Below are 26569 nucleotides of genomic sequence, written 5' to 3'. Positions count from 1 at the left end.
GGAGACGTTTAATTATGCTAATTAACTAAGCTAACTACAAGGGAATATGGCATTCATTTGGTTGCCATAAAAAATGTGTCAAATCCTGCACCGGGGATGGACGAAGGCTTGGTAGCCAAGGTCTTGGAAAGGACAGAGACAGCCAGCCTTGCAGCTATAAGTGGGTCATTTCTGTGTTTCCATCACCAAAATGTGCCCCTCGATGTCAAGTGACTCTTAGTGTTTGCACGTGCACGTTTATGCTATTAGATGGTCTTCTGAACAATTCTGAGCTTTACAAAAACACTGGCGAAGTCAACACCCAACATTTCCAGGAGCCTGGGTTCCACCCAAGCCTTGCTCAGGGAAGACGGGGCCCTTCCTCGTTCCATTCACCATGTGGCACTCCTGTCATCCTTCTGCCTGGACACTTGCCCTTCCTCAGGAGAGCTGGGCTCCTGCCCAGGCATCTGTGCGTGTGTGCGTGTGTGCGTGTGTGTGTGTGTGCATGCGTGTACATGGGGGGTGGGAGAGGAGGGAGAGGGGATTCTGCTCCTCTGTGGTGATTCTACCAGTCACTGGAAGGCTCTGAGCGGAGGCAAGGCGAAGCGACAGTGACACCAAGTGCCAAGAGTGGGAGCTTTGCTGTGGCAGCCAGTGTGGTTTTCTCTCCTCAAATTATAGGAGCGGGAAGGCCTAGTTGCTGTCCACGGCACTCCCCTCAAGGAGAGGGTCACAAGAGCCTCTAGAGGCTGACTTAAGGTCCATATTCCACTCCGCTCGTTTAGATGAAGGGATTGGCTCTCTGGGAATTAGATACAGAATGGGGGCTTCGAATAGATTTTTAAAATAAAAATCACGGTGAAATGTCTTGGCTAGAGCACAACACAGAGGTCCGGGTTGCCATTTCAGCCCCAAACTGGTCCTTCAGCCTCTTCTGGAGAATAAGCGTGGCCCGTGGATAGGACCACAGGTGACCCCTCCTTGCTGGTGACGGAGAGCTGTCAGGTTACCAGGGCCAACCTTTGCATACAGGGAATAACCTGCTTCGCTTGTTTAAAAACAACAACAACAACAAAACAACCACTGACCCACTTCTCTGTGTTTGCCCCAGAGGCTGCTCCTGACTCAGGGTCCCTGTGGCCAGAACTCCACCTTGTTAAGTCATGGGTCGGGGACTAAGATGCATATTCTTATGAAATGGCCCCTGAGAGGGACTGGGCACCTTGGGGGGCAGAGAATTCTGTGGGCTGCTGAGAGGGGCTCTCCCCCAGTGCCGCTGGACCTACTCTGACAGCTCTTCCTCAGACGTCTCCCCGGGGGAGGAATATGGCCAAGTTGGTATTTGCCTTCTGGCCAGTGCTTGTCCTCAACTTGGCTGAGACTTCTTCCTTCACGGGAGATAAGGAGGGAATAGATCTGTTTGTCCAGGTGCCACCAATCCAATGACTGTCTCAGGCACATGAGTGTCTTCAGGGTGTAGGATCAGATCTAGTCCTCCCCCGCCCCTCCCCCTTCCCCCTCCCTTCCCCCGTGACATCTCTATTTCTGATCTGGATGTGCCGTAAACAACAGGTTGATTCAAAACCAGGAGGCATTGGGAAACCCTTTGGCTAGGAGATTTCGAAATGAGATTTAGATTAGAAAAAATATAGTGGGGTGAGGCTCTAAGGAATAAGAGACCGAAAAAAACCCTCCCCCCCCCTTGTCTCTCAGCTGGATAGCGGGGATAAACAGAAGAGCCCTGAAGAGCCTAGAGTGGGGGAGAGGGGACAGCCAACACGAGCACAAGGCTGTCCCCACCTCTGCCCATCACCAACAAGGAGGCGAAGCCACACCTGGAACGTGTTTCCAGTCTAGGACGTGTCAGCTTCAGCGAGGTGTAGATGGATCAGAGGCCCCCGCAGAAGAGAGAGGGGCCTGGGGTGGGGGCAGGGAGCCAGGTTGGCAGGAGGATTAGGAAAAAACTTCATTACAAAAAGATTTGAGGGGCGCCTGGGTGGTGCAGTCGGTTAAGCGTCCGACTTCAGCCAGGTCACGATCTCGCGGTCCGTGAGTTCGAGCCCCGCGTCGGGCTCTGGGCTGATGGCTCGGAGCCTGGAGCCTGTTTCCGATTCTGTGTCTCCCTCTCTCTCTGCCCCTCCCCCGTTCATGCTCTGTCTCTCTCTGTCCCAAAAATAAATAAACGTTGAAAAAAAAAATTTAAGAAAAAAACAAAAAGATTTGAAAAGTCTTGTTGGGTAATTTAGGAGGGGACGAGGTGCATCGAGGAGTAAGGAAGCCTCAGCGACCCCGGCAGAAGGGGCCGCCTCTCACTGCAGACCGGTGGGCTTTAGCTCAGGACACCCTGGCATCGGGTGGCTCCAAGTGGCAGGTGCCTCTGACATGAAGGGCACAGGGGGAGATGCTGGCTGGATCCAGAACTGCAGAAGGTGGCCGTGAGGAGAAGGAGAGGGAAACTGAGGAACAAGGAGAGGAAGATCAATGAAACCAACTCTGAAGAAGGAAAGGAGGTAAACAGAAGGAAAGGCAGGAGGGGCGTCCTAGAAGGAGCAAAAAAGGAAGAAAAAGAGAGCGGAGATTACGCCCCTCATTTGAAGGCCTTGGAGCGGAGCAGCCAAGACTGAGTCTCCAGATGTGGTCGGTACTCGGAAAGCTTGTCGTCTGACCAGCAAATCCCTTTCGTCCAGTGGGACCAAGAAAGTGGTGCTCTTCGAGGGTGTACGTTTAGCACCATACTGCGTAGAAACCGTGAGCGGCGCTGCAAGAACCAGCTAACCAGTTATGAACGAGAGGGGTTTATGATTCACGAGCGCGCCAACCGCCCCCACACAGAAGCCATGACTTCCCTGTCTCGTGCAGGGTGGGGACCCACCTAACCGGAACCGCCACCCAGCCTCTCCCAGTCTCCTTAGATGACGAGCTATGGCATCCTCGGTCCACCCAACTCAGCCCCCAAGCATCTTGCCGGAACATCAGTAAACAGGCACAGGTGAAGGGAGTCACAGACCTCTGCGCTTTGTGCCGTTTTCTCCCAGGGCCCAGCACGTGACCGACCCGGGGTTTCTCATCACAGGCTGCGTATTCTTTCCTTAAACAGTAGTCAGGAGGTCTCCAAACACCTCCCTCTGAGCTCAGAGTAAGTTTATTTTCTGTTTCTTTTTATGTTCTCTTACCATGGCCCAGGAAATCTAACCGAACCCCGTGGCAACATCATCTTTCCCCTCCGGCATTTCCAGCATTCTCAACAGCCAGCGCAAACTTGACGGTAGCAGTTGGCCAGCCTTCCTGCTCAAGATGAACCAGAGATTAATGTTATTCACCACAACATCCAACATTTGTTTAGGGATTTACACCTCACAAAGCAAATAATTATCTTATTTAATCCTCACAAGAATCCTGTGTTACTGTTACTTCCTGAGTTTCAGAAAGATAATGCATCTTCCTCGGTGCCAACTCGCAGACATAAGAGTCACTCACATCCTCTGACTGCAAATCCTCTGCGCTTTCTTTCTTTCTTTTTTTTTCTTCCTAATGTTTGTTTATTTTTGAGAGAGAGACAGAGCACAAGCAGGAGAGGGGCAGAGAGAGGAGACACAGAATCCGAAGCAGCCTCCAGGCTCTGCGCCGTCAGCACAGAGCCTGACGTGGGGCTCGAGCTCCGACCATGAGATAACGACCTGAGCTGAAGTCGGATGCTTGACCGACTGAGCCACCCACGCGCCCCAAATCCCCTGGGCTTCCCATACAAGGTCGTGGGCCCCGTAGCGATTCCAGAGTAACGTCAGGGTTGTGATTCTTGGATCTCTTTCCTGACCCCAGCTCTGCACCCTGGGTGACCTCCGACATCAGCCTTCCTCCCACCCATTCTTATGCAACCCCTACTTCCGTGATCACCAAGTGGGAGGAGAATCTCTACTTCTTGGAGAAGAGTATATACATGAAGCAGATGGTTCTTACATTTCCTTTTCCAAAAACTCTTAATCAAAGTCACCGTAAGGGTTTCTTCTCATTACAAAACGAATGTGGGATCATTGTAGGAAAAATACGAAGTGTAGATAAACAAACAAGACAGTAAAATCCGAATTCCACCACTGAGTAATAACGTAGTATTATCAACGCCATGGTGGTTAGTCTTCCATGATTTTTATGGTGTGCACGTGGACTTGTTTGTGTATACCGGAATATAAAATGTGCCTGCCCATAACACTGTTTTGGAATCTGCTTTTTTTTTTTTTTTTTTTAAGTTTTTTTTTTCAACGTTTATTTATTTTTGGGACAGAGAGAGACAGAGCATGAACGGGGGAGGGGCAGAGAGAGAGGGAGACACAGAATCGGAAACAGGCTCCAGGCTCTGAGCCATCGGCCCAGAGCCTGACGCGGGGCTCGAACTCACGGACCGCGAGATCGTGACCTGGCTGAAGTCGGACGCTTAACCGACTGCGCCACCCAGGCGCCCCTGGAATCTGCTTTTTAAGCTTAACATATTGTAAACATTTTCCTGTTAGTAAATATTTTTGTGATATCATATTTATTAGATATATAATATTTCATTATAATTTTTAACGGTAGTCTAGAATTAAATATCTAGATTGTTCCTAGTTTTCATTATTATGACCAGTTTTATGATAGACTTCTAGGTCTGATTTTAATTTTCATTTCCTTGATTATGAATGAAGCTGAATTTTTCATACGATTTTTGTCATTTGAAGCTCATTCACAAATAGCCCATCCATACTATTAACAGTTTTCAGTGGTGTGTATTTTCTTTTTTTTTTTTAATTGGTATGTAAGAACTCTCTATGCGAAAGCTAAAATTTACATTGCACTTGAAAAAAAACATTTTTAATGTTTATTTTGAGAGAGAGAGAGTGAGCAGGGGAGGGGGCAGAGAGAGAGAGGGAGAGAGAAGTTCCGAAGCAGGCTCTGTGCTGACAGCAGCGAGCCCAATGTGGGGGTCGAACTCATGAACCGTGAGATCATGACCTGAGCCGAAGTTGGACACTCAACCGACTGAGCCACCCAGGCGCCCCTACGTTGCATTTTAATGCACCATTTTGAATTTGGGTACATACCAGTTTCCCCCCACCCAACTCTCCCAAATGGACCATAGATGCTTTGCTTTTTTTCCTCGACTTTTTCTTTAACAAATTCCACCCTCCCCCCCCCCCCAATAAAGCCAACTTTGTAAAGCTCTCCTCCCCCAGTGCTCACCCCAGAAGCACTCTGGCCTCCTTGGGGAACACCTTTCCTCCCCGTGTAGGCACCAATCCCGGTAAGGATGGCTTCCATCCCTTCTGCCCCGACTTCCAAAACCTCACTGCCTCCCCCCCTTATACCGGCCTCTGGCTGGGGGTGGTGGTGGACCCCCAGAGGCTCTTGCATAATGCTTCAGAAAACTCCGACACGCGCCTCTCAGAACCCCTCGAGAACAGTGGAAGAGAACGATCGAGCAGGCGTCTTGTGGGGGAGGCGGTACTAGTCTGTCAGGGCAGGAGTGTAGAGAACCCCACTCTCGGAGGGCCCCCCTTGCTTCCGAGCAGGGTCCTAATGGCAGGGGTGCGCCGGCAGAGATCCTGCGGTCCTCTTCCTGAGTCCCAGGCGGTCCGTTCCTTTGCCCTGTTATTACCGCTGGCGGGTTTGTTTGTGCCTCTGGCAAAAGGGACACAAGTCCTACCAGTTCTCCTGGTGTCCTTCAGCAACTGGCCCGCCCTGCGCCCTGCGCCCTGCCCTGTGCCTGTGCGCGCGCGTGGGGAGGAGGAGGCGCCCAGGCCTGTTACCTGGAGCACGCTCCCCACCCCCCACCAGAGGTGGGGGAGGCCAGGAGGGGGCTGAGCAGGAGCCGGCCTGACGAGCCTAGGTGGTGAGGACGGGATGAGTTTCTTCCCCACCAAGATCACTACCTTGGAAAACTGGGACTGTAGGGAGGAGGTCAGGGTACACTGCGGGTGGGTGTTGGGAGTTCACTTCGGCGCTCCCGTGGGTTTGGAACGCCATGACCTGCTCTCACTCCCCTAAGTGTCTCCCCTCCCACCCTTTCTCCAGGGTTGGCCTGTTTGGAAGATGGCTGTGGCTGTGACTTTAGCAGGGACATGCCACCTGGCATTTCTGTGGGAGGAGCTAGACTCTGACACCCTGGCCCCCTTGGTCTCTGCAGCTGGGCTTAGGAGTTTCCAGAACTACCTTTTCTTTTTTCCTTTTCCCACACACTTTCTGGGAAGGCAGCGTGATGCTCTACGGTGAGAACCTAGGGATCTGGCCAGGAGTCAGGTGGCTATGATGACCTTGACGGTATGTGACCTCTTTAGGCTTCACTTTCCTCTTCTGGACAGAAAACAGTGCCGACCTTGGGGCTGGTAGGTGGGCGCTCAACCTTGTCCGGGTTTCTCCCTCCTTTCCCTTTTCTCAACCCTATTGACATGGGGGGCACTGGGGAGCTTCAGAGATCTGTGCTCCAGGGGTGGGGCTCCGAGGCAGCCCTTTCCTGCTGTCCTCAGTGCTCACCCACTAGTGCGCCTGTCCCTCCCTACCCGCCCCCCCCACCCCCCCTCCCGCACGGACTGGGCCACCTCCGTGGCCCAGAAGGTGACCTTATTCATCTTTGCAAAGCCAATGTGTCAGCACAGTGCTTGACACAGAGTGGGTGCCCAGGGTCCAGAGAATTAGTAGAGAATGGGAAGGAAAAACCCTCCCGTTTCATAAACATGGAGAATTTGAGAGACAAGAAAGAGCCCCAGCTTGAGAGTCCAACCAACCTCAGGCTAGAGCCCGGCCTCATCGCTTGCTGTCCATGTGACCTTGAGCAAGATATTTAATCTCCTTGAGCCTCAATTTCTTTGTCTAAAAATAGGAACAGTAATAGCTACCTCCTGGCGTCATTGTGGGGATTAGTGATGACGTCAGAGGGAAGCGAAGCTTGAAGCTGCCTGGCGCATAGTAAGAGCTCACTGGATGGAAGCAGTGGTTGGCTGCTGTGCAAGGACTGTTTATGCGTGTGCCTGAAGTGAACGCCTGCTCCGAGAATTCTGGGGTCAGCAGTGAGTGAGTGACACCCGGCCTTTCCAGGTGCCCTCGGAGCCTCTCTCGTTTGGTCTCCCACCCGGAAGGCTGCGGTCCCTCTGCTCTCAAGGATGAGATGGCCGCTGTTGATGCCGATGGGCAGTGTGGCCCAGCAGCCTGGCACAGAGCAGTCCACCCTGTGGCACTTGCTCTCTGCCCCGGGCAGCCCCGCCCGGGGTTTCCTCTCTGCAGGGTGGGGGGTGGCCACCCCTTAAGCTTGAAGAGAGAGCTGAAGTCTAAGGGCTGGCGGTGCCCCCGTTTGAGATCGAGGCAGGTTACACAGGGCGGCTGGCTCCCCGGCCCTGTCCTCTGAGCACATCGGTAGTTACCTGATTGGTATTTTATTCTACTTTGAAACGTCGATCAGGGTAGAAGTTCTCAGCCCATTTACACAGAGAGAACAAGGGAAGAACAGAGGAAATCTGTCACTTGATGCCCAGCTCTTATATTCAGGAAACAGAACCTAGAAGATCTAATCCCTTGCCCAAGACCAGAATCTGCACATCTGCCAGCCTCCCCTGGGGGATGGGGGATGGAACGTCCAAACAGACTGTGGCAACTCGGGAAGGGGGCTGGGCGTGAGGAACGGAGGAGGGCACGTTGGTCTTGGACGCGAGGAGGGCAGGACCTCATGGAGTCAGGTGTCCCGAGGGAGCGGCCTGGTTCTGGGTGGCCCTAGGGGATGGGCGAGGGCCAGAGGCAGTGAGAAGCGGTCTGCTCCCCCCAGCAAGTCCGGGTCCCCATCACCTCAATCCCAGAGTAGGAGACAGCCGCCCCCAGCTGGTCTCTTCCCAGTGTTTTCTGTCCCGTTCCATGCTGTTCGCTGGCGTTCCACCCTGGCTCTGCCTTCCTGGGAATGGTGAACAGGTTTGGAACTCATGACCGCTGCACCTTTTAGAATTTCATGGGTAGAGTCCTGAGGGTTGTGTTGTCCAGCCTTCAGTCCCACGAGGCAGTCCTGTTAGGAATTCCTTACAAATGGCTTCCCGGCCCTCCAGCGACAGTGTCTGGGGCTCCCCTCCGCTGCCCCCCCACCCCCCCACCCCATGCGGCCGCCTCATGGCTAAGCCGTGCCGGGGCTTGGAAGTCTTGCCCTCCCTGCAGTGGGGTCTGCCCCCGCCTAATCCTCACGTCTTGGCCCAGGTTCTGCCAGCTGGAACCACCCCGGGGAAGCCTTCCCTCTGCCCCAAGCCAGCAGCTGTGTGGCCGGTCTCTGCCGGCCGCCGAGCGACTCCTCAGCCCTTCTCGCCTCCTCGTCTCCACTGCAGTTTGTGAGTTTTTTCAAAGATTTTATCGAGATGGGGGCCTAGAGACACAGCGTCTTTCTACCAGAATGGGACTCTCGAACTTAGGAACCCACCTCCCTTTAAAGATGAGGAAGCTGAGAGGCGAGGGCATTTGCCCGGGGCCGCGCAGACAGCACGAGACAGGGCTGGGCCTCAGACCCGCTGACCGGTGAGCGGCCCAAAGTGGAGGGAGGCCGTTCTGGTTGTTGACGCCACACTTGTGACCTTGTCTAAGATCACATTCGCTTTTTGGGGGAGGGCAGCCCCGTCTCCCCATGGATGTGTTGAACTTTGTGGCAGCGAAAAACCCCTAAACTAGTTTACAACGTTATCTTCTTCTGGTTGTAAACGTAAGATATGCTTATTGTAAAAAAAAAAAAAAAAAAAAAAAAAAAAAAAATGGAAAACACATAAAAAGGTATAAGCCTTCCTAGCACTTCCGGTTGTTAGAAAGTTTTCCCACCCCACACTTGTCTGCTTTGTTTTCAGCTCTGACCAGAGGACTCGACTGCTATCCTCAGCGAGGCCATCTCCCTGGGCCCCGGCCAGCTCTCCTGCCGGAATCGCACCTTCTCAGCAGTTCCTACTGGCACCCGGGGAGGGTTTAGAACATGCCTGTGGTGGTGCTGAGGACAAAGCAAGCATCCAGATTGCCGATGGAAGTAGAGAGACCCTCTGCCCACCCCGCGGCCCACACCTCTTCCCTTCTGGGTGAGACCCCACTCTTCCCTCCCCCCAAGCACCTTCCCCCCTCTTTTGTCCTATGCAGATCCCCGATTTTCCAGCCCAGCCGGGGCCCCACTTCGTCCAAGAAGTCTTTACTCTTTCAGATGCAAAAGACTCGTTCTGGGGTTTCCCGGCATTTGTAGTCTGGCCACACGTGTGTCCCTGGTTATATATTGACTCCCACTCGTCTCTTCTCCCTGCCTGACCGGGGCCCGTTTCCCAGTCAGCGGAGGCCCCCTACTTTTCCTCGCAGAGTCTGGAGATCATCATGGGCCCTCGAACTGGGACTGCCTGGCCTGATACTGCTACGGAAGGGCTCATCTGAGAGGTGTCCCACCCTTGAGTTCTTCAAAGGAGTGGGAGAGAAAGTAAAGGCTCGCAGGGGGCCCCAGGAACATTCCCCCACCCCCATCCCTGGCTTCCTAGAAGCTTATCCCCAGCTCCTCCTAAAGTTGACACAACAATTATTCATCTGGGTTCCCAACAATGGGTTCTTGCTCATCTTGGGACAGGGAGAAATGGGATTTGGTTGGCCTTTCACGTTTGGAGGTTTCTAGAGATAAAAATCCTCTGTGCCTGGCTATTGAAAGAGCCACAGGGAGGGTGAGGGGCCCTTCCGATCCTCTGGGCTTCTCCCAGGGAGCCTTACGCGTCGGACCCACGTTTTCCTTTCTCTTCACAGCACCGGGGTGCTCTTTTCCCACCTCCTGGAACATCACGTCAAAGGCCCACGCCTGGCAGCCGCCCCCTCCTCGTTGTCCATCTAGCAGGGAAGGGACAGGATGGAAGAACACTGAACTGGGACTCAGGGACCAGGTCCCCAGAGTGATCATGTCTCCGCAAGCGATCTCGGGTAGGTGACGGGAAGGGCCCCTTAATCTCAAAGTCCCGGTCTCGTTCGGATTGCCTAGAGGCGCGTGCTGCCTCCTGGTCTCCGTCGCAGCAGAGTGCACCGTGCTTCCGAGCACAGCCCGAGCCAGGCTGTCCGCTCCCAGCCCAGACCCACTCGTCGGCCAGGAAACCTTGGGCCACTACCTACCTTCTCTGCCAGTGGTGGTAACAGCACCTTCCAGACGGTGGCCGAAAGATCAAGCGAGCGCGTGTGCGTGAAACACAAGCGTGCCCCGCACAGAACAAGCGCTGTGCAAATGTGGCCGTCCCTATAGCTAGGTGTCTGAGCCGGAAGTGACGTGACCTTTGTGCCCTGTCATTTGGGATCACGGTTTTCCTTCTGTGGTCCTGGCAGGGAACTGGGAAGAGAAGCCGAAACGGGACCCCGAGTGACTGCACTGGCCTGGCGGAGACCCACGTCAGGATGTGGGAGTCAGGCGGGTGAGGCGAGCTGAGAGGAAGCCCGGCTGCCACAGCCGAGAGCAGAGTCTCAGCCCAAGGGTCGCAGGCCTTGACTGCCGAGACCACGGGCAGGCCACCTAATCTATCCAGGCCAGATTCCTGTCTTGACTCGAGGCCTACTGGTAACCATATAAGGGTAGATCTTTGAATAGAATGCGACAATTGTTTTGATGAATTTCCCTGCAGGTGGAAAAAGAGGTCCAGGGGACAAAAAAGCAGAAATGCAGAAGACGAGAATTCTTTTATTTTAATAGTTGGGGGAAAGTTATAAAATAAAAGACAACACAGAGCGTTAGGACTCCCCCAGATTGCAACAGCACAGGGACACAGAAATACAGACGAAACAGGGCTTCCAGATAATGTTATCTCACACTATGTAACTTCCAGAATACAGCAGTTCCCAGACCCTCTAAACTAAAGCAGTCTTCTGAAAGGATCTATACACATTCGGAGGGAAGTCAGGGCAGCCTGCCTCCCGTCGGCAGCCAACGCTGGTGCTGCCTACGGTGTGGCTGCGCTGGGCGGCCCAGCCCGCCGTGTTCCGCGGACCTCTTTCGAGGCTGCCTTCTCGTTCTTCTGCAGGTTGGCTCCACTCCTGCCCCTCTCTCCCTTTTGACCCACGCCCCTTTCCTGTTTTCAGCAGGAGGCACAGCCAAGCCGATAGAGCCTGGCTGATACCCTCAAATGGAGCCAAGCAGCCCCAGGACGGCTCTGTCCTTACATGCTCACAACCCAGCCTAGCCATATGAAAAACAGTCAGAAAATCGGCTACAAATATAACTTGATAGCCATCTAATACTGTCCTCCTGAGAGGTTTCTGATGTGTCTGGTTATTATTCTCTGTCCCCCCCCCTCCTTTTTTTTTTTTTTTTTTTTTTTGCTGCCGTCCTAGGGTTTTTCGCTCAACCAGGAAAAAGGCAGGCCTTGCAGCCTGGCCCCATAGTCTTCTCAGTGTCTCAGACAGTGGACCCGGCGCATCAAAGACTCCTCGCTTCCGCCGGGCTTCCTCCTCGAGCCGCAGCTGGGCTAACTCGGCCTTCGCCATGGTGACTCTCATTCCACAAAAGGAGGTCTGTTATTAGGAGGCAAGCAGGCTCTCGGGAACCCCCAGGCTTGCCCTGAAAGGATGTGGGAGGGAGGCAGGGTCACGGGGCAAGGGAAGAGCCAGTGTGGTGCGCTACCCCAGCCCAAGGGGAAGAACAGAGCGCAGCGCGTTCCCCAGGCAGGGCCGGAGGAAAGTCTCAGGTTAAACGTCTCAGGAGAACCAAGGCACAGAGGAGGTGTGAAATGTCCAGGATAAATAGAACCGCACGGGGAGGGAGAAAAGCCAGCTCCATCCTCTCTTAAAAACAGCCGCCATCGGCACCAAAAATATATTAATATCTGTACATTTGTCATCTTTAAAAAAAGGAAATAAAACTTCCTCGGCACCTTGCAGTCGATTTCCTAAAAATGAGGTGATATGTGGAAAGGCCTCCTGTGTGCACACGCGGGTTTGCAGCTCCGTGTGGGGAGGGCAGAGCCCCCCACCGCGGCCCTGAGCGTTAGATCCCCCCCCCCCCCCCCCCCCAGGCAGCGGCCAGTTCCCCCACCGCCTCGGTGTGCAGGGAGCTCTTTACTCTGCGGTCCTCGCCCGGCGGGCCCCGCCCCTGCCCTCCAGAGGGCAGAAAGGGGATCCTCCGCGCCTCCTCTGGGAGGGAAGTCCCGTCTCTAGGTGTGCTCTCCTTCAGCCTGAAGGCAGCCTTGGCCTCACGGCCGCCCCGTACTCACACGTGTCTGCCCAGGCTCGGCCCGGCCTCTGCCCGGAAGACAGAGATGCAGCCGCGAGCAGAGCTCACTCGATGTGGCGCCTGAGTGAGCACGTGTGCTGGAGGGCTCCGGTGGTCCCCATCGCCGTGTCCGGCACGGGGTGGCGGCGGGAGGACCGGGCCAGGCAGCGGGGAGGGGGGCCCAGGCCGGGCGGCACCGCTCACAGGTGGTGGTTGCTCTGTAGCAGGGAGGTGACGGTGCTCTGCAGGGCCACGGCCACCTTCTTGGAGGTCTTGCGCAGCAGCGGGCTGTCGGGGTGGTGCTCCTTCAGGTGTAGGACGTGGCCCTCCTGGCTCTCGGACGTGCAGCCACACTCCTCACACACGTACAGCTTGGCCCGCCGCTCCTTGTACGCGTACTTCTGCTGCACGCCGTGGATCTTCTTGAGATGAGACTCCAGGGAGCAGCGCTGCGTGAAGGCCTTGTCGCACAGGCTGCATTTGTAGGGCCTCACGCCTGCAGGGACGGGGGGGGGGGGGGGGGGCCGGTGTCAGGGTCCCGACAAGGAGCCCGCCGGCAGCTTCCCTGAGTCAGGAAGGCCGGGCCACCTGACACCGGGGAAGAGGAACAGAGGAGGCCCGTCCGCCGCCGGCTCCCCGAGTGGCCTCACCGATGAGCTGAGGAGGACCTGGGGCCTGAGCTCCGAGGCGCCCCTCCGAGGCCGCCCCGTCGCCGAGGCGAGCGGGCATCGCCACGGTCCCCCGCGTGGCCCTGGCCGGGCAGAGTCTGGGTGTGCTCGCTCCCAGCCAAGGGGCTCCTCTTACCAGTGTGGGTGCGGACGTGTCTCTTCAGGTCGAATGTGTCATTGAAGCCCTTCCCACAGTAGGTGCAGAGGTGCCTCTTGACGTCATTGTGACACTTCATGTGGCGATTCAGCATGCGCTGGTAGGTGAAGGCCTTCTGGCAGATGTGGCAGGTGAAGAGGTCACCGCCGGCACTGTCCCCGAGGGTCACCTGCAGGCGAGGACGGTGTTGGTGACAGATGACCAGGAGCCGTGGCTGCAGTCCACACAGCAGGAGGACACAAAGCCACGCCCGCCTCCCGGGGGAAGCCGCGCTCCACACCTCTGGGCCCCCAGGCCCGCCGTGGTGGGGCTGGAGGGCACCTTTGGGTCAACGGTCGGGCCTCCTGTCCGGTTCCCAAATCCCCTTTCGCGGTTGCCGCGCGGCCCCATTACCTTCTCGAGGGACGGGCAACTGACTACCTATAGAAACAGCTGGTTCACCATCACCTGGTAGACAGGTGAGCTCCGATCTGCGGCTCTACACCTCTGCCCTCTGACCTCACTCTCCGAGGGGATGTCCGCCGCGCGGGCCCTACGACAGCCCCCCTCGGCCCAGCCTGGAGGCCCCCGGCTTTGACCCGAGCCAGGCCCACCACAGCGTGACTCGAGTCCCTCTGCCTCCTCACGACTCTCTTGCTTATAAACCTTTTCCTTTTTCTTTTTTTTGTGATTACGGAAAACCTCACATCTCAGGTGTGGAGATGAGTGCCTTAACTGTCATGCAGGGCCGGTCTTGCTTTATCTTTCCCTCCCAGCCTCCCCCCGCTGCCCTGGATCATTGGGAAGAAAACCCCGGCCACCCTCTGCTCCCCGGGCACCTGTCCAGCACCTTGGCCAGCACGGGGAGACGTGGTCTCCAACCTCCGCCTCGGTTACCATCCAGAGGCTGGCCGTGCTTTGCGGGCGGCCCGGTTGCCGGCACCCCCTCCTGAGCTCCCCGGGCACCGGGTCACCCCGTCACCCCGCACCTCCTCCTCCACCGCTTCTGGCACTGGGGCGATGCCGCCTGTTGCTAGCTAGTCGAGACCTTTTGGGTCAGGACTCGCTCCTCTGGCACATCTGCCATCCTGGGCCCTCTGCGCTCTCTGCACCGCCTCCCTACCCACCAGGATCCAAGGGACGGGAGGGAAGCCCGCGAGGGCTCAGGGGCACCGCGCCGGCTCTCTGGCCAAGCACCCAGGACACATGTGGCTGGTCTCCCTCTAGTTACACACACCTGGCCCCCACAGGGAAGAGAGGAAGGAACAGCATTGCACTGCCAGCTTTCTTCGGCCCTTTGGCACAGAGAAAAGGGCTACCAGAACCCTGCCACTACATCACCGCTGGCGGGTGCTTCCGGATCCTAGAACTTTCAGGAACGGGGGCCTAGCCAGGGACAGCCCTGCTGTCTGCGCGCTCCTCGAAAGCAGGGGCCCGCGCTCCTCACTGCCCCCGCTGCTGAGCACAGCTCCCCAGCTCTCGTCCCAGACACCGGGCCTCATGCGGAGGGGGCCGGAAGTGGCACACCCGGGGAAGGTGGAGGCCGCCGGGCACAGGCCTCAAGAGACAGTTAACCACCAGGTGGACTCCAGAGCTCACTCCGGATGCGGCACGGATGGGAACCCAGGAGAAGGCGCTGAGCCGGGCTCACGTCTCCGTGGGACTCGCTTTTCCTGGGACTCGCAAAGAGGTGGCTCCCCTTGAGGCCAGAAACAAAAGGAAACAACCCCTGGAATGGCCTCCAGAGGGTGGGATGTCTCTCGCACCCCGCTGCTCCTTCTCAATGTATGACACTGTCCCACCGGGCCTGCTTCTCTTCTTTTCCGTCCCCATCTGTGCCTTGCTGGGTTCACTTCTCTACGGGACCCTGGACCCAGATGCAAGGCCAGCTACTGCCTAGGTCTCATTTGTGCCACGTCTTGTGGGCCGGACACAGGACTATAGACACGCTCCTGGTCCTTGGAGACAGTGTGAGGGTCGGTACCTTCATTTTGGTGCGCAGGAAGCCGTGGTCTCTGCTCTGGGGGTCTGCCAAACGACTCATGTCATCAGAGGGCAGCTGGGCTACCACGCAGGGCCCAGGGGCCACACTATAGCTGGAGTCCCGAAGGCTCATGTCCAAAACCAGGGGGCAAGACGGGGGTTCAGCCACTGACGGCTCTGGCTCCCGGTAGGGCTGTGGTGGGCAGAAGCCCAGACTGACTGCAGAGAGAAGAAATGCCAGGTGAGGGGCTTGGTGGGGAAAACGGGACCCTGTGGGATTTCAGGAAGGTTGCCTGGCAGCGGGCTGCCCCTTGCAGGCAAACGGCAGAGCAGGGCTGCCCCCGGCCCATACATGCTACGCCTCCCTCCCGCCCCATTAAGGTAATTACAGGTGACGCCGGCCAAGCACCACAGCCCACAGGCCTGCCCGCTGAGTAATTTGTGTCTTAGCGGAACTGGGAGGACCCGACCTGCCCTGCCAATTATCCCTCCAGAGTTGTCTGCCTGCCCCACCTGGGCCAGTCCCTCTGGATTCCGGGCCTCATCCACGCTCCTGCGTGGACAAGGGGCACCACTGGAGGCCCTGGGCCCAGGGGTCCACCCCTGCCCCTGAAGGGTCCCCGGTGGCCTGAGCCACTCTGGGCTGCTGCTTTGGGCTGCTGGCCTGGGGTGGGGGTGGGGGGGGGGGGGTTGTTGAGTGGTCCTCCAGGCTGGCGGGTGTCGCTGTTGCCAGCCATCAGGGTTCTAGGCTCCCCACTCCCACTGGCCAAGCTCGGCAGGCAAACAGGCCAGGTGAGGTGGGGCAGGGAGGAGGTCAGGGAGCAGCAGGTGAATGCGGTGTAACAGTCTCCTGGGCGGCCTGCCCGGCGGTTGCGCAACCCTCCCCTACAGCGGGGACCGCTTGCTTGCTCGTGGCACAGCGAGGGCTGGGCTCCCAACCTCCGCCCTCCGAGGCGCCGATACCTGGCAGTCCTTTGACGCGGCCGCTCCCCACGGCAGACACCTCACGCTAAACGGGGCCAGAGAGGCTTGGCCCCAGTGCGGAGTAGAGACGACGAACGGCTGCCTCAGTGACACACAGGGTACGGGTCTCAGAGCTGACAGAGCTGGGGCAAACGAGCTCATGTTTTCACTTATCGGTATCTTTCCTCCCAAAAGGCTAAACTCTATTATACAGTTGACCCTTTAACAGTGCAGGGGATAGGGGCCCTGACCGCCACCCCCCCCCCCCCCCCCGCCATACGGTCAAAAGTCCGAATAGAACTTTTGACTCCCCGAAAACTTAACTACTCATAGCCCGGAAGCCTTAGCGATAAGAGATACAGTTGACTGGGGCGCCTGGGTGGCGCAGTCGGTTAAGCGTCCGACTTCAGCCAGGTCACGATCTCGCGGTCCGTGAGTTCGAGCCCCGCGTCGGGCTCTGGGCTGATGGCTCAGAGCCTGGAGCCTGTTTCCGATTCTGTGTCTCCCTCTCTCTCTGCCCCTCCCCCGTTCATGCTCTGTCTCTCTCTTAAAAATGAATAAATGTTAAAAAAAAAATTTAAAGAAAGGGAAAATGCATTCACTGTACTGTATTTATCAGAAAAAAATCCACATAGAGGTGGGCCCGTGCAGTTCAAACCACATTGTTGTTCAAGGGTCAGCTCTGCTTAAAGCCCAAAATCTAGGAACATTTTCCAAGCTTCAAAAGGAAAAGTCAAGAAGGGTAAAGGAAGGAAAGGACGAAGGTCTTCAGGGAGAAGGACTCAGGAGGCTGAGTCAAGGTCTCAGACACGAACAAGGCCCTCAGCACACCCTGCCCCAGAGCTGGTGAGACAGAGAGGTCCAGGACCAAGGGAGGGAGGGGTGGTCCCAGGGCAGGAGGGCCACTGCCCTCCCGTCTTCTCCCGGGACACCGCAGGCAAGGCTGGAGGTGGAAGGCAGAGGAACGTACTGATAGAGGAAGGGTGAATATGAAAGCACCCAAGTTTCGGGAGAGGCCCTGGCTCTCGCCCCCTCAAAACACAACAAAGGTCTGACAAGGGCAGAATGTGCCCGCCTGCCGCCCAGAACCCGTTCTGCTGGCACTGGCGTCTGCCTGTCCAGGGGACTTTGATGAGCCACCTCATTCCGGGAGTTGATTCACCAGTGCCTGGCCCTGGCCTGGCCTCTGAGCTGGCGTGGCGCCTCTCTCTGAACGCCGGGAGGCTGGACATCAGGCCCGAGCTCTTGGGGTCCCTCCGGCCTGCCCACAGCGCTGGCTGGCTGGCTGTGTGCACAGGAGGGGGGCTGGGGGAGGGCAGGGGTGTGTCTACCCCTCCCTTCTGATGCCGGTTTACCAGCCACCGGAGATCTTGGCCAAGAACTCAAAGCTGAATGACAATTTCCATTTCTCAATCCAGGTAGAGACAAACAGAAACCTCTACCCTCTTCTGTCTCTCGGTATCGCATAGCCTGAGCGAGGCTCCTGAAAGCTGGAGCCCGGCCACACCGCCTGCACAAGGAGCGGCCGAGGGAGGAGTGATGGCAGGTGAGGGCTAACCAGTTTGTTCGTGCGCAAAGTGAGTTGTCACTTTGGCTCCCTTGCTCCACTGAGGGGGTGGCGGTGAGGTGTTCACGGCTAGGGTTCTAAGGATCCAAGCCGGTTTGGGAGAACACCCGCTTCCCGCGCCCGCCTCTTCCGTTCCACAGAAGCCTGGCAATGCTGGTGCTGGGGAACTGGGGACAGGGAGCGAGCCTGCCCGGTCTGGCCTCAGAGCTGCCTCTACCCTGAGCCAGGGGCAGGGGAGGCCGGACGCACCGCCACTCGGCTGCCAGGGTGGGGACGTTTGCCTCATCCCATCCACCCCGCCAAACCTGTCTTCCCGCCACCCCCGGGAGCATGGCCCTGCCGCGGCCACACGCACAGGGCGTGCTCAGGGCATGCCGCTCCTGTCACTGGGTGTCACTGGGTGGCCGGAGACAGGAAGCAGAACTGGTCGGGCCCTGCTTGTGCTGCTCTCTGTCCCCTAATTAGACGTTTCCGGCAAGGCGGCGGCTGTGGCTACTCATCACCCGCCCACAGCTGTGGAGAATGGCGAGGCCGCACCAGCCTGGCCCTCTCCCTACTCCTTCAGGGGTTCGCGGGCTCCCCTCGTGTTGGCCCAGCTCGCCTCCACTGGGCCGGGCCGGGAGCAGCTTGCCACCCGAGGCCCTTCTCCTCCTTCCCCCGGCAAGCCCCGCCTCCCTCAGACTGAGAGCTGCTGGCCAAATATTGGACAGAGGGCCAGGTCCTACCCCTACCCAGCAACGCCTCAGGTCGGGGCCGGGCCCGGGGCCCGGTGCCGGCTCCCCAGGGAGAGCAGGCAAAGCAGATGTGAGGACCCAGCCTCTGACCACACGGGGGCCGGTGCTCGTGCTGACCCGGGGTGTGGTTAAGTCAGCTCTGAACGGGCAGGGACGGTGTATCAGCACGGCCCAGGTTGGTGTTATCAGGGAAGGCAGGAGTCCCCCGTGCCCATCTCCCCCGGCCCCAGCAGGTCAGCTCTCGATGCCCGAAAGGCAGCTAGTGCCAGCCAGGTGGCAGAGGCGGGCGGCCCTGGAGACACAACGGGCCGGCTGCTCAGCCCATTGTGCCTACTCTGAATGCCAAGTTTTTCTCTCAGGCAGTATCTCTTCCCCCTTTCCCAACTGCCTGTCGTGCCGTGGCCACAGCGACGCTAACACGGAGCACCTGAGCCCTCACACCAGGGCGGATGGCCCCGACCGGCCGTGAACTGTGCTTCCCTGCGCGTCCTTGCCGCCCTTCTGGCCACCACAGGGCCGCGCGCCCGTGTGGGACACCACCCTTGTCAGAAGTAACCATCGGCAGTGGCCACCCTCCGCTCCAGTCCTCCCTGCGCCCGGAGGCCTTGCCCTCACCTGCTTTCTTTCTGGGGCAAATGGTCTGGCAGGAGTCTGCCTCGGGTCACCCCAGCCTGGAGCAGTTTGGCAGCTTTGGGAGACGGCGCCCCATGGGACAGGCGGGAGCCCCATCTAGGCCGCTGCCCGGGCCCAAGTGGCTCTTCTGTCTCCATCCGTGTCTGGCTTTCTATGCTCCCTGCCTCGCTCCCTGGAGAGTGTGGCAGACATGTCCTTCGCTGCCAGCACTTCCCAGGAATGACAAGAACGATCCTCATTGGAGGCCTAATTTCCCCCCACCCACACACATATACTCTGGGGCCCAAAGATGACCGAGAGGCCTGTCCACCGCGGCCGGACAAAAAGCGGCTCCCTGGGACAGGCATGTGCTGGCGAACTGGCCAGATAGACAAGAGAGGCCCCAATGCGGAGAAGGGGGCGCCTGGAAGAGGCCCTGGGACACCCACATCTGGGAGCACCTCATTACAGCTTCTAGGCTGTTTCCGGGCTCATCTCTCTACCCTCGAGTACCTTCCTGGCTTTTCGTTGTTCCTCAGCAGGGGCTTGGCGTACGGGGTTTCCCCAGCATCCCCTTCAGTGCAAGACATGGAATTCGGGCCCTGGGTACAGGTGCTTGGGCTTCTCCTCAAGAAACCAGCATTAGTCCCAGCACGTTAATACTGACGCTACAAAGGAGAAACGCTGGGGGCGGGGGAAGTGAAGGGCTCGAGGCCAAGCTCTTGGGCCCAAATAGGTAGCTGTTAATCTCCCTTCCACTATGACCTTTTAGCCCCATGTGCCCGCTTCTGGGCTTTTTCCTCAGCTTTGGAAGGAGAGTGAGGCCAGGGAAAGGTTCTGCCCTGGGGGTGGGAACTTCTAGAATTGTGTGTCAGGGAGAGAGGCTGGAGTGCTGGTCAGACTGGAGCCTTGGGCCTTCCGTCGGTAAAAGTGCCTCCTTCCAGGCGCTCTCTGATGCTTTAAGGGGCTCAGAGGGCCCTGGCAGGAAGGTCAGACCTCAAGTATTTCACTATTCCCCAGCTTCAGCCCCCCCTCCCCCAGTGCCTCTCACAGTGGGAATGGGGTCAATGCTTAGCTGGTCACAACGTGCTGAGTCTGTGAGGTGGGGTGAAGGAAACGTGCCCAGCCGGCTCCTGGGGTCATGGTCGGCTAGTGATGGAATGGCTCAGCCAGGGGACAGGCCACCACAAAACACACTCCCCACTCTCCAGCCAGCTGAGGCACCCAAGCGTGGCCCGAGAACATTCCCTTTCTCATTTCCAAAACCTGTGGGAAAACTCTCCAGTGGGCCACATGGCCTTTAGAGGCTAAATTAAGTGCTTTGCCTTCTACCCTCGGCCTCACCCCACGGGACTCTCCCTCCCCAAGACAATGAGAGCAGATTGTCACCTGTGCCCTCCAGGTTTCGACCCCCTACCCAACATCTGGGCCAATCCCCTCGATCCTGTGTGAGAGGCCTGCACATCTCCCCTCACCTGGACAGCAGCAGCGGGGGAGGGGGGGGGCGGAGGGGGGCACAGACCACCCAGAAGCCTTCCTCATCACCCGCTGGGACAGCCCCTGGGGAGAAGCCTCCCCCACCACTCCCACTATGGCCACCAGGACCGTGGTGGGGAAAGGTGGGGAAAATCACCAGGATGCAAGGAAGTCAATGATTTGAACGAACGGAATTTCTTTGTCCTTTGTAAAAGTCAACACATGATCTGTTACTGATTGGGATGCGAAATAAAACTAAAAATAACAGCACACCGAGTCTCCTGCAAGGCTCAGCTCACCTTTCACACAGTCCAAGTTCAGTTTATCAGATCCGAAGGAGCAGCTAAGCAGCAATGCAAACACAGGTGAGGGAGGAGGCAGGAGCGAAGAAGGGGGCTCCGATCCTCTCCAGCCACCCCGCCAGGGAACTTGGGCAGGCAGGAAGCTATAAACAGCATCCGGGGCCCACACCCTAATCCACCTCAGGTGAGCCGGCAGCGCACTTGCCTTTTGTCTCAGTTTCCCCTTGTTTTAAGGAGGCCGTAGAAGCAGCTTTAAGATAAGGTTAAGCTGGGAAACATCCCCAGCGCCACAGGCCATTGGATCCTGGCAGATCAGGCCACAGAAATCTCATCACTACACCCACTGTCTCCACCAATTTCCTCAGGAGAGAAACTGAGGCAAGAGCCCTTCCAGGGCCCCTCACCGCCCTCATTTCACCACTTTCCTACAAGGCCTGGGGCGGTGCCAGGGAGCCTGCAGATCAAGGGTCAAAGTCGGTTGGTTAATTACAACCTCTCCCCCCACCCCCTTGGAGGCTCCGGGCAGGGTGTGGGGAGGGGGAGCTCGGAAGGAAGCTGGCTTTGTCCTGACCAAGGCGGGCGGAGGACAGAAGGCACGAAAATGTTCTCAAGGCTTCCAGAGGAAGATGCCATTCGAGAAACAACTCGGCTTACTCATTCAAAGTTGACTCCGACGCCGTCAAGGCGTCTTCCAAAAACAAGCTGGGTGCACCAGCTCCCCCCACCCCGCCCCCGCCCCGGGGCCTGGTCCCTCGGCTGTGGGACGGGCTCCTTGCCACTCACACTTGCCACTCAAGTGTGTCCTCCGCGAGGCTGAAGGAGGCGCGTTTCTAATAGCGGTGGGACCGGATCCCACCTTGGTCTTCAGGACGAGCGGGGTGCGGCCGGGCGCCTGCCCCACGGTCTCCGCGAACTCTGCGGGGCAGCTAGCCGGGAGCCCCCCTCGGCTGCCCGACCCTCACCGCGACCTTCCGGCCCGCAGAGGACGAGAGGCGGCTTAAACTGCGCCTTGTCTTACATTTCGCACAAATTTCGGCAGAAACTCCAGCTCGCTCCCTGCCCCCCCCCCACCCCCCGAAGTGGCATCGCTCCAGTGCCCTCCTCTCGCCTCATAAAAGTCCCGGCTTTGCGGATTTACGACGTGAGAGTGGAGGGTCGCCTGAACGGTGACACACCCCGTTGCCTCCCTTGCGCCTCGGCTCGGGCCGGTAGAGGGGAGGGCGGCACCGCGCGGGGCCGCGCGCCTCGGACCCGCCCGCCCCCGGGCCGGTGGCGGGGCCTGGGAACGGCTCTCGCCCCCCTCCCGGCGGCCCCCGCCCCCACCCGGCGCCTCCGCCGCCGCCCTGCCCTCCCCTCCCCTCCCCTCCCCTCCCCCCGCGCCGCGGGCTAACGGGGCCGCGGCCGCTTAAACATTAAATCGGGCGCCCCGGCTGCGCCGGCCCCCGGGCGCCGCGTCGCTGCGCCCCGCACGCCCGCCGCCCGGACGGGCCTCCCGGCTCCCAGCCCCTCGGGCGCCCCGGGCTCCAGGGCAGCGGAGGGCTCGGGGCCGCGGAGCGGCGCCTCACCTGGCACGTAGATCTCGCCGCGCTCCTCGTCGGGGAGCTCGCTCCAGTTCCTCTTGCACGTGGAGACGCACGGCTTCTTCACCAGAAACGCGCGGGGCATTTTCGAACCCTGCTCGCCCGGCACCGTCCGCTTCCGTAACCAGAGCCGGGAGCCGTCCCACCTTTCCCGGGCCGAGCCGGAGGCGGGGGAGGGGAGGGGGCCGTTCAGGGAAGGAGTGGCCTAAGTGCCCCCGCGTTCCTCGGGGAGACCGTGCCCGGGACGGCGCGCGCCGGTTTCCAACTCCGCGGGGCCGTCGCCGCTCTCCCTCGAACGGAGGCCCTCGCGGCCAGGTGCACCGGGCGGCGGGGACAGCGGCAGGTAAGCGTCTCCCGGATCGACTGGCGTCCCCCGCGGCCGCTCGGGAAGTCTTAAAGTGCGAGCCGGACGGACGGGTTCACGCTTTATTGGCTCGCGGCGGTGTGTGTTGGTGGCTGGGGCGGGGTGGGGGGGGGGGTTGATCTGAGCTAATTAGCTTGGAGTATCCCGGGGAGCGACGGCGCATGCGTTGGGAAATAACGGTGACAACCACCTATTTGTTACCTGTCGAACCGGTTTCCATTCCGCTGCGGGTGAGGTGGCCTCGCGGCCTGGGCGGGGTGGCCGGGCGGGGGCGGAGGGGGGGGGGGGCGGCGCAGGGCACCCAGCACCCGGCTGCCCCGCCGGCCGCGCCGCCGCCCTCCAGGGACCTCCCAGACGGGAATGCTAGCGTTCGCAGACGGAAGCTTCGGAGTTTCGGAAGGAGCAGAGGAGGGGAGGGGGCAACGTTATTTGTACCGGCGCTCGCACGCTCCGCGGGTGATGAAATGGAACTCGCCCAACGGGGCCCGGGCCCGGCGCGTCCCGGCGCCTGGGGAGGCGCGAAGCCGTCGGGGCGGGAACGCGCGGCCCCGCCCACACTTGTTGAACCGGGCCTGGGCCCAGGCGGCCCGGTTCCCGAAGGCCTGGCTGAGCAATTCGTGCTTCGGCCTAGAGGTATTCGCCGGGCTCCGGCTCCGTGCGGGAAGGCACGCGAGGCCTGAGTAGCGTGGGGAGGACGCGGCCGCGGTGCAAAGCGGAGAGTGCCCTCGGAGAGAGCAGATCGGCTCATCACTGCCCAGAGCCCGCTTTCTGGCCGGGGAAGTGCGGACGGCTTCGTGGAGGAAAGGGCGTTTAAAGCGGTCTGAGTCCACCGAGATCCCGAAGGACCCCAGCGCCTTAGGCACTGGGGCTTACACACCTGCAGACACCCTCATCCTGGTCCCAACTGGCCAGAGTTCAGTGCAGCCAGGCCGAGGCCCAGGCCCTCTGGAATCAGACCCAATCTACTTTGCCTGGTTGCAGCCACTGCAGGCAGGGAGCTCCTGTCTGCTTCCCCCCCATAGCCCACCCTGGGCGGAGGTTCAGCCTGGGACACACACCCTCCCCCTCACCCCCCAACCATTCATCATGCTCTGCCCAGTCCCCAGGCTTAGCTGGAGGGAGGCCCACCCTCAGAGCCCTTGTTGGCTTGTCGCCTTCGGTGTTACTGTGGCGCTTTGGCCCCGGGCCATGGCTGGGCTTCTCTTATCACTAAGGTCAGGAATGGGACCCCTTCCTCTTTTTAGCTCTCCTCCTACCCCCCTGTAAAATAAACATTTCAGAATCTCTACCACACATACACCTTTCTCACGTATTAAATGTTTGCTGGAACAGGTTAAGAGGAAATGAGTCTGATAAATGAATTCACTCTATTCAAAAGCCAGAAGTCCGAGAGGAGCAGACCGCTGATGTCCGACTTCGTGGCAGGCCCTGTACATTGCCCCGCCCCCACTCCCAGGACTTTCTGGGAGCACCCCCTAGGTGAGTGGGGAGAGTGTGGACTTCAGGAGCAGATAGGCCCCCTCCCTCCCTCCCTCCCTCCCTCGTGGGGCCTGTGAGCTTGGCCAAGGGGCTTTCCTCTCCCCGCCTGTTTCCTAATGTCTATCACCTGAGAATCCTGTCACCTGCCTCCTGGGGTCACTGGCCTCTGGCAGGCGGTACTCTTAGTGCCTTCGCCCTCCTCTCCCAGGGCTCTGCCTTCTTGCAGCCCAAACGTACTTTGATAGTCCTCCCCTCTTACCTGCACCCTTGGGTTCAAGTGACATGACTTGAGTGCCGGCCACCGACTTAAGCGTTTGAATAAATCCTGGAGAAACATCATTGACCAACCCTGCCTAGGAGGTAAATTCAGCTAATGAATTCAACAAACACTTAGCATTTCGGTTGGTGCCAGACCCTTACAGGGGCTCATCACCCAGTAGGCGCTTCGTGGAAACTATGACGAGGTCTTCACCGATGACCCTGGACACGAGAAGCATAGTCTTTCTCGTGGAAGGGGGCGGGGGGCAGTGAGGAACAACTCAAATGTCTCCACTTGTGAAAAGAATGTTACACGGTGTTTGGAATGAGGCCCCGGGAGGGAGGGATATTCGTCCATGGTTTCCGCTGCCCCATCTACAACTGTTGCTGGCACTTAGTGGATTATCAATAAATATTTGTTGAATGAACGAATATCTGGTTTTCTTGACTCATGGGACGCATCCAGCCTTTCGCGTTCCAACTCTTGGTAGAGGCATGGATACAGAGCAAATTTATCACAAGGAAAGCGATGGGGCAGGTTCAGTGATAAAAGGCTGTCAGGGAGAGAGAGAGGGTGGTGGGGACCATGGAGAATGTGCCTATCGGAAGGGTGTAGTAGCAATCATATCATTTGAGCAGAGAAACCCGGTGTGGCCACATCTGTCCTTTTTGGGAAAAGAAGCCCCCACCCCACCCCCAAATATCCAGATTTGTACGTGAAATATACCAATGTTTAAAAGCTGGCTCACGGGGCGCCTGGGTGGCGCAGTCGGTTAAGCGTCCGACTTCAGCCAGGTCACGATCTCGCGGTCCGTGAGTTCGAGCCCCGCGTCGGGCTCTGGGCTGATGGCTCAGGGCCTGGAGCCTGTTTCCGATTCTGTGTCTCCCTCTCTCTCTGCCCCTCCCCCGTTCATGCTCTGTCTCTCTCTGTCCCAAAAATAAATAAACGTTGAAAAAAAAAATTAAAAAAAAAAATTTTTTTTTAAACCACGGAACGAGTCAAACACAATACCTCTGTAGGGCAGATGGGAGCCATAGACTGCTGGCATATCGCCTGTGGTTTGCGAGCAGCCCTGGAACCAGATGGCCTGTGTGAACTTGGACGAACACCAGGCTAACCTGCGAGCTCCATGAGGGCAGGCACCTTCTGCTCTGTTCACACGGCATCCGTTAGATATCATTCATTCAGTCCTTAAGCCAGTCAACAGATACTTCTCGAACACCCACCATTGGCTGGGCACTGGTGATTCTATGACGCGAGGCAGACAGAATACTAAGGAAACTTTTAGCGCGGTGCACGGCTTCGGTGATGGGATAGTGACGAGCCGGGGGTGCTGAGATCTACCCAGGAGCTGTGCAGAGCAGGGAAGAGCCTGACGGCTGGTGCAAAGACCCCAGAGCGGGAGTGAGCCTAGTGTGCGTGAGATGCACAGAAAGACGAGGCAGCGAAATTGTCAAGGGGGTGGGAGGGTGTCGGAGCCGAGGTTGAAGAGGCAGGTGAGCCGTGTCATGTGAGGCTCAGAGTGGTGGGAAAGCCTTGGGGTCGGCTAAGGGGAACGGAGTATGTGTGTCCGGGGGAGGGTGATGAGGGTGGCCGTAGGGAGACCAGTAAGGAGGCTACTGCAGTTGTCCAAGCAGGAGGTGGCCTGGGCCATCTGCTAATGGAGCCGTGAGCTCTGATTCTAGGCATTCTGAGTGGACATCTCTTGTTGGGGTGGCGGACAGGGGTGTAAAGGAAGCCAGAGCCCCAGCAAGCAAGCAAGGACCATGCTCCCCAAAAAGTAGTGGCCGGCTCCCGCCTTTGGTGCCCTGAGAAGCCCGGGGAGGGCCGAGGCAGAGTTGGATGGAGAAGGCTTGGAACAGCCCCTTCCTGTTCTCAGAGAAAGCTTAGCAGGGGAGCCGGGACGGGGTGCAGGGAGGGGGCAGGGCTGGGAAGCACAGAGGCTGAAGGCAGAGGGCTTCTGGGAGATGAGATGTGCTGGGAGGAGAAGCAGGAAAGGGCCGGGAATTGGGCTGCCCCAGACTTTTAGCCTCTGGGGACTCAAGCCAAGGCGCCTAACCTGGCAGGGCCTCAGTTTCCACATCTGTAAAGTGGGGCTCCTGGTTCCAGCTCTGTTCCTCCGAGCGGTCAAGAGACGCTGTTGATTTGTTTTTGAGCAGCCTCTAAGAATGGACCCAGCCTTAGAGCAGGCCGATGGGGCCCTGGCCACCAAGGCCTCTGCTCAAAAGGTGGCCTTTCCGGCCCCATCTAGCAATGGCCTCGGGGAGGCCGCAA

General features: G+C 58.4%; 2 protein-coding genes and 1 long non-coding RNA gene across 9 annotated transcripts in view; 2 read left to right on the top strand and 1 right to left on the bottom strand.

Moving 5' to 3' along the window:
- Positions 1-11838, top strand: part of LOC123602304 — a 33344-nt gene extending 21506 nt beyond the window's left edge. For both annotated transcript variants that reach the window (XM_045486787.1, XM_045486788.1), the window contains exons 4-7: positions 8814-9035; positions 9304-9418; positions 9733-9903; positions 11296-11838. The gene's annotated coding sequence lies outside the window, so the exon portion shown is untranslated. The remainder of the gene's footprint in view (positions 1-8813; positions 9036-9303; positions 9419-9732; positions 9904-11295) is intronic.
- A 294-nt stretch (positions 11839-12132) lies between these two features.
- Positions 12133-22820, bottom strand: OVOL1 (ovo like transcriptional repressor 1). Of its 5 annotated transcripts, none has more exons than XM_045486789.1 (4): positions 22179-22820; positions 14961-15178; positions 12977-13166; positions 12133-12668 (listed from the first exon to the last, which is right to left on the bottom strand). In XM_045486789.1, exons 1-4 carry the CDS (start codon positions 22276-22278, stop codon positions 12373-12375), a joined length of 804 nt encoding a protein of 267 aa, XP_045342745.1. In that variant the 5' UTR covers positions 22279-22820; the 3' UTR covers positions 12133-12372. The 5 variants fall into 5 exon arrangements, with proteins under 5 accessions (XP_045342745.1, XP_045342749.1, XP_045342746.1 ...); XM_045486793.1 differs by lacking the exon at positions 22179-22820 and adding an exon at positions 21397-21579; XM_045486790.1 differs by lacking the exon at positions 22179-22820 and adding an exon at positions 20611-20724.
- LOC123602306 lies at positions 22425-24722 on the top strand. 2 transcript variants are annotated; one of them, XR_006714444.1, is made up of 3 exons: positions 22425-22536; positions 23936-24036; positions 24449-24722. It is a non-coding gene; the product is annotated as an uncharacterized LOC123602306 (long non-coding RNA). The 2 variants fall into 2 exon arrangements; XR_006714443.1 differs by having other exon boundaries at positions 22431-22536; positions 23890-24036.
- Positions 24723-26569: the final 1847 nt, after the last annotated feature.

Source organism: Leopardus geoffroyi, chromosome D1 (assembly GCF_018350155.1).
Source record: "Leopardus geoffroyi isolate Oge1 chromosome D1, O.geoffroyi_Oge1_pat1.0, whole genome shotgun sequence".
NCBI classification, from domain to species: domain Eukaryota; kingdom Metazoa; phylum Chordata; class Mammalia; order Carnivora; family Felidae; genus Leopardus; species Leopardus geoffroyi.
The sequence above is the reverse complement of the archived record's forward strand: the minus strand, read 5'-3'. Positions and strand labels throughout refer to the sequence as shown.

Coding starts and splice junctions, on each gene's coding strand:
- OVOL1 (XM_045486789.1), bottom strand. CDS start 22,278: ATGCCCCGCGCGTTTCTGGTGAAGAAGCCGTGCGTCTCCACGTGCAAG. Junction 13,167..14,960: donor TCCTGCGCACCAAAATGAAG/GTACCGACCCTC, acceptor CCTCGCCTGCAG/GTGACCCTCGGGGACAGTGC. Junction 12,669..12,976: donor ACACGTCCGCACCCACACTG/GTAAGAGGAGCC, acceptor CCGTCCCTGCAG/GCGTGAGGCCCTACAAATGC.